General features: G+C 48.2%; 1 protein-coding gene across 2 annotated transcripts in view; it reads right to left on the bottom strand.

Annotated features, from left to right (window-relative positions):
* Positions 1-467: 467 nt before the first annotated feature.
* LOC118377030 (G protein-regulated inducer of neurite outgrowth 3-like) overlaps positions 468-6000 on the bottom strand; it is a 24397-nt gene continuing 18864 nt past the window's right edge. For both annotated transcript variants that reach the window (XM_035763846.2, XM_035763844.2), the window contains exon 2: positions 468-4191. In XM_035763846.2, coding sequence (XP_035619739.2) covers positions 1396-4095 — 2700 coding nt within the window. In that variant the 5' untranslated portion in view covers positions 4096-4191 and the 3' untranslated portion in view covers positions 468-1395. The remainder of the gene's footprint in view (positions 4192-6000) is intronic.

The following is a 6000-nucleotide window of genomic DNA, read 5'->3' as shown; positions in this document are numbered from 1 at the left end:
AAAAGAAGAGTATTATGATTCCATAAAGGACATGACAAGCTGGGTGTTTCATGAGGATGGTTCACAGACCAATTGGAAGAGGAATTTAAAAATAGAGACCTCAGAGCTCCTCGGATTAGCAATGTCTCTACTACTAGACATTACTCACGCTCTCAATCGTTTCCGGTCTCCATAGATCAGCTATCAGCTGCAATATTGCTTCAAACAGACCCTTTTCCCATCCTCAAGCAATATCTGATAACACATTGTAACTGAGGAACTCACACTGTGGGGATACATGCTGCTAACGCTCTCTTGAAACACCTGTCAATGAACCCAGACAAAAACTGCTCGGCTGTATATCAGTTTTCGACCTTGAGTTTAAAAAAAATCCAAAACGGAGAGAACAGAGACTAAATATAGAGCACCTAAATGCACACAGGCCCAGTGTTATATTGTATATAAGACATACGGAAGTGAGCACAGCAGAGGTTTTATTCTTCTTTATCAAGACAAAATAAGTAGTTACCCATTCAAAATAAAATCTGCAACAAAAAAACAAATAATAATATATTAATCTTATAAATAGAGGTTGTTCAATACACCCGGAACGTAATCGTACTGTATATATACCAAAATGCACCCACTGCACTGAGAAGTAGTGATATTTAGTTGCACATCTGTAAAAGGTATGATACTGACAGTAATATGTATGTACGCCCAAAGATCAAAGGCATGTACTGTATACACCAGGACTTCATAGTGGTAAAATGAGTTATGACTGCCATAAGTACTAACACACATGCGTTTCACTAAGATAATATTATTGCCATTTTTCATTAAATACTGTTAGAATCTCTCATCTAAAAAATAAGTTGTCCATAACAAGAACCTATTTTAGCTTTTTGTTTTGCCCTCTTCTGTTGATAATCATCAACCCTATCTAAGGTAACATTGTATACCACAACATCTGACCAGTAGGGTTAGGGAGAGATCCCAATATCCACACATGGCTTGGCATCGGAGGAACCATAACAAGGGGTGAACCAGCCTGCTTTATAGGGGACTCAGCTGATGGTGTGGGCTGCATACAGCCCTCTGCTTCTCCTTCTCACTCCAGCACGGCGGTAGGGGGAGGGTGTGGGCTGCATACAGCCCGCTGCTTCTCCTTCTCACTCCAGCACGGCGGTAGGGGGAGGGTGTGGGCTGCATACAGCCTGCTGCTTCTCCTTCTCACTCCAGCACGGCGGTAGGGGGAGGGTGTGGGCTGCATACAGCCTGCTGCTTCTCCTTCTCACTCCAGCACGGCGGTAGGGGGAGGGTGTGGGCTGCATACAGCCTGCTGCTTCTCCTTCTCACTCCAGCACGGCGGTAGGGGGAGGGTGTGGGCTGCATACAGCCCGCTGCTTCTCCTTCTCACTCCAGCACGGCGGTAGGGGGAGGGTCTGCGCAGCACTTGGGCCGTCTGATATTTTTCAGCATGGACCTGAAAACGTTCTGCTGCCTCCTCTTGTTTTTCCTGCTGTTGGTGTTGTCCACGGCAACGGTGGCGGGCGAGTCGGGCACCACCGGCGGCACTGAGATGGACTTCCTGAGTGATGACTGGGTCACGACCTTCTTCTCTTGTTCTTTGATCTTACACTGCAGGTGGCTCTGAATGGCAAAGCCAAGGGACTCGGGGTCAACGGATGCTCCGTACACCTCCCAGGTCATCCCCTGCTCGTCCCACTGCACATCGTGCACGCTCTTCTCTCCTTTCTGTTTCCCCTCCTCGTCTTCGTCCTCCTTTTCCTTCCTCTCCGGCTCCAGCTGCTCCTGCTTCTTCTTGCCCAACAAAGCCTTAACGCCCCCAACCCCCTTAACAATGCTCTGCTTCGCTGCTTTGACTGCGGTCTTGGGTTTAGTGTCCTCTGCTTTTTTGGAGGTTGTCGTTGAGGCCTGGCTGGGCTTGGTAACGGAAGGAGTTGACTGCGAAGGAGGAGGAGCAGCCTTATTGTCGGAAGATTTGGTCTTGCTTGCGGCAGTTGGCAACAAGGGGGATGGAGCTTTAGCAGAGGGAGGCTTGGCAGGCTGCGTTGGCACGGTCTGCGTTTCATTAGACACCTTTGGTTTCTCTGCTGCATTGGGTTTGCATTGGGAGTCTGCCACTGCCTTCTCGCCTCCATGCTGGTGATGATTCGCTTTAGCTACCGGCTCGTTTTGGCCACCGCTCGGCTCGATGTTGATCTGGTAGACGGGCTGCAGAGGTGGGAGTGCTCCTCTCTGCTGGATGTTGCATAGCGCTGCTGCCCCCCCGACTGCCAGGTCTTTAGGCTTGGCCCCCAGCCTGGCGACCTCTGCATGGAGGGCCGCCACCGCCTCCTCTGCATGGAGCACCACCCCGGCACTCTGACTGGAGCATAACCCCGCCTCCAGGGTCAATCGCTCTGACCCGGACCTGAGACCTGCGGTGTAGTTAGGTGGCGGGGGGCAGGATGGACTGCTGCCCATGTGAATCTGGTGGAGAGGAACCTGGTAGACCACAGACAGGCTCTCAGCTGCTGCTTCCTCCCTCAGGGCAGCACCTCTGTCAGTGGACCTGTAGGGCGGGGGCAGAGGAAACAGGCTGGGGCTGGTGGAGACCGCCCGGCTGCACACGTCAGCCACTGCCTGGACCTCCACGTCTTGGCCCTGCTTGCTATGGGTGGGGGTGGCGATGGGGGTGCGGGTCATGGTGGAGGCCTCCCGGTATAGTTTGCAGTGGGCTTTCTGTTGCATCTCCTCCGAGACAGAGGCAGTCTGGACAGCTTCATCTGTCACCTGTGCTGCATGGTGGGCAGGCTGCTGGTTCTGGCCCTGTTGGGCCTCCGGCTGTTGGTTCTGTTGGGCCTCGTTGGGTGACGAGGGAGAATCCTTCTGTGATGAAGACTCTGACGATGCCACCTGCAGGTGTTTATCTAAGCAGATCTCTGTCTTTGCTACTGGAGTAGGTTTTAAATCCTTCTTCTCGGGAGGTGCCGGACTTGAGGCCTTATTCCTAAGCCCTACGTTCTCCTTGCTGTCTGATGATGGAGGCGTGATGGTGACGGCAGCATTGACAGGAGCTACTGCAGTCTGCTTGGTCTGTTCCGGCTGCGATGTAGCTGCCGTTTTATTATATTCCATTTGGGAAGGAGGGTTCTGAGAGTTTGTCTTGGGCCTATTTTCTTTAGAGGCCTGTAGAGGACGTTCTGGTGGAGTAGGGTTGGTGGCAGGGCTAGGTAAAGGTGAGAGACTCTGTGTTGTAGCACTATTATCAGCCTCTTTTGATTTGTAAGGAGGTGGAGCAACCTTGTTTGAAGTCACTGCAGCTCCCTCTGCCTTACCTTGTTTGGGAGTCGTCAGAGACGTCAGCACTTCAGAGGCCGAGGTATGCTTTGGATCACAGGTCTGAGGGGGATGTTGATTTGGTGTGGTTGCGTTTTTGTTGTCCCCTTCTAGTAGTGACTCCTCTTTAGCTACTGCAGAAACTCTGACTGTAGCACTCTGTACTGCTGTGGGCTCTGGCGATGGCTTGGCTGCACACCCCTCCCCCGCCCCTGCTCCACCAGGCTCTTTCTCTCTGCAGTAATTTGTATGCACGTCAACCTTTGATGATGTAATGGCGGACGACAGGCTTGCCTTACAGATATGCTTCTCCTTCTCCTCGGCGGCGGCTGTGGGGGTTAACGCTGTCAAATTGGCGTTGCCGTCCCTACTGCCCTCTGTTGCCGCCTCGGTTACACTCACACCTCCTCGGCATGTCAATACCATCTGCTGCTCTATTCCAATCACATGCTCCGATGGCGATTTCCCTCCGTCGCCATTGGTCGAGAAAGGTGTGTTGGTGTTGGACCCCACACCTCCGCCAACCTGTTGTCCATGGCCAGTTGATTGGATCCTGGAGGTTGTGTTGGGGGTTGTCAGACACAGGTTAACCTGTGTGTGTTCTGTAAGGACAGGGGCAGGGGTAGTGGTGGGGGCAGGGCAACCCTGGGTGAGGTTCAGGTTAGGTTCTTTAGCCCAGTTGGCGTTAGACTCCTGGTTTCCCAGAGCTTCCACTCCAGCCAGATGAGGGACCATTTGGACTGTCACTGTCCTTGTTGGGTTGGTTCCCATCCTGTATTGAGACAGTCCTCTGAGCCACTTCTACTGTAGGGATCCAAAGTCGAACCAGGTGTCCACAATCCTGTCCCTGTCTATTTGTGTAATTCCCTATAAAGTAGGAAAAATAGAATAGTTTTAGATTCAGAGAAGAAGTATGAACAACACATTAGATCCTTCCATGTAGATAACGATACTATACTATACGCCTTATATAGTATAATATCCTCTAATATAGTGGAGAATGATGATCTTGGTCATGTCTTTCTCACTCTTGCATTTTACATCCTGACCTCAAAGGTGATTTCGAAACACCAAAAGACGTGAGACTCTATTACAATTCTTTTTTAAACAGAAAGACATTTTAACTTGAAATTAGAGAACTAACACGATGACCGACGAGGAACAGTTGTACCACAGTGTAGTGCACTCCAGAAAACATTTATGGATATTTTTCAAACTAGACTTTCATCCTCGAGACCAGACATCTGATGGAGAAGTGACCAATGAGGCAATACATTAAAACAATGGGAGTTGACACCTTCGCTTATTTCTGACTCCTAGTATCCGTCACAATAAAGACCGTGTGCCAACTACCGCATCAGAACTGAATGAATTAACTGAATCTGTAAACAATGCAACAGATAATAGCAATAAATCCAAATGACTAAGAATAAGCCCAAGACAATGATGCTTCAAAACTGACCTAAACTGTTTTGCTGCTCAGAGAAGGTTGGCCTTTCCTCTTCTCATTCCAGTACATTCCAAGTACATTTCATTTTAATGTGTCTCTGATGACTGCAAACTGAATTGAAATTATGGACCATGAGCACTCCGAGTCCCTTTGGAGCAGAGAAGATAAAGCAATGCCAAAACTAAGATGAACTATGCCACAAATGATTTTTGCTCAAAAACGGATGGAATTTGAAAGACTACAGCAATCACAAACACTTACTACACACTTCAACAAGCTTAAGTGAATTAAATAATTCCTCTTAACCCAGGAGGAAATCTATTGAATTATCCTTAAGTGGGGACAGAGGCATTGACTTTGCAATCGCAACAAGTGAAAGCAATAGTGTAGCCTTAGTTCCATGTTTGACTTTATCATTAGAAAAAATATATATCCCAATGCCCCAGGGCAGTGATTAGGGACATTGTCCTGTGTAGGGTGCCGTCTTTCAGATGGTACGTTAAATGGACGTCCTGACTCTGCGGTCACTAAAGATCCCATGGCACATATCGTAAGAGTAGGGGTGTTAACCCTGGTGTCCTGGCTAAATTCCCAATCTGTCCCTCATACCATCATGGCCACCTAATCATCCCCAGTTTACAATGGGCTCATTCATCCCCCTCCTCTCCCCTGTAACTATTCCCCAGGTCATTGCTGTAAATGAGAATGTGTTCTCAGTTAACTGACCTGGTAAAATAAGGGTTAAATAGAGAGCTATCAGACACTGCAGCCTACATATGTAGGATCTTAATTTGTTTCCTACAGTAAGAATATAATCCTGCAGCAACAGGAAATGTGAATTATTATGTGGACTATAATAAATGGACAGTTTTGTAGGAGTTGATCAATTTTCTCAGCAACAAAAGAGTGACCAAATTACGATCCTATATCTATGACAGAAGTCCTTTTAAAAAGGTCTGAAATGAGCCATCTGCTGGCCTCAAACACAGACCTCTGTGAGTTTGTTGGTCTCATCTGTTACAACATCTCCCCTGAAGCTACAGCAACAGAGCTGTTTATTGTGGACATAGATAAGACATTGAACCATTTTGAGGAGATTTCAAATGCACTTCAATTAGCCCATTGGATTTATCCAATAGGCTTCATTCATCAGGGAGTCTGTTCATTTTCGACTCTGTGATCTTATGTTCCTCGTCATCATTCTACAGTTTATGGCAATTAAAAAG

Source organism: Oncorhynchus keta, chromosome 16 (assembly GCF_023373465.1).
Source record: "Oncorhynchus keta strain PuntledgeMale-10-30-2019 chromosome 16, Oket_V2, whole genome shotgun sequence".
Taxonomy (NCBI): domain Eukaryota; kingdom Metazoa; phylum Chordata; class Actinopteri; order Salmoniformes; family Salmonidae; genus Oncorhynchus; species Oncorhynchus keta.
The sequence above is the reverse complement of the archived record's forward strand: the minus strand, read 5'-3'. Positions and strand labels throughout refer to the sequence as shown.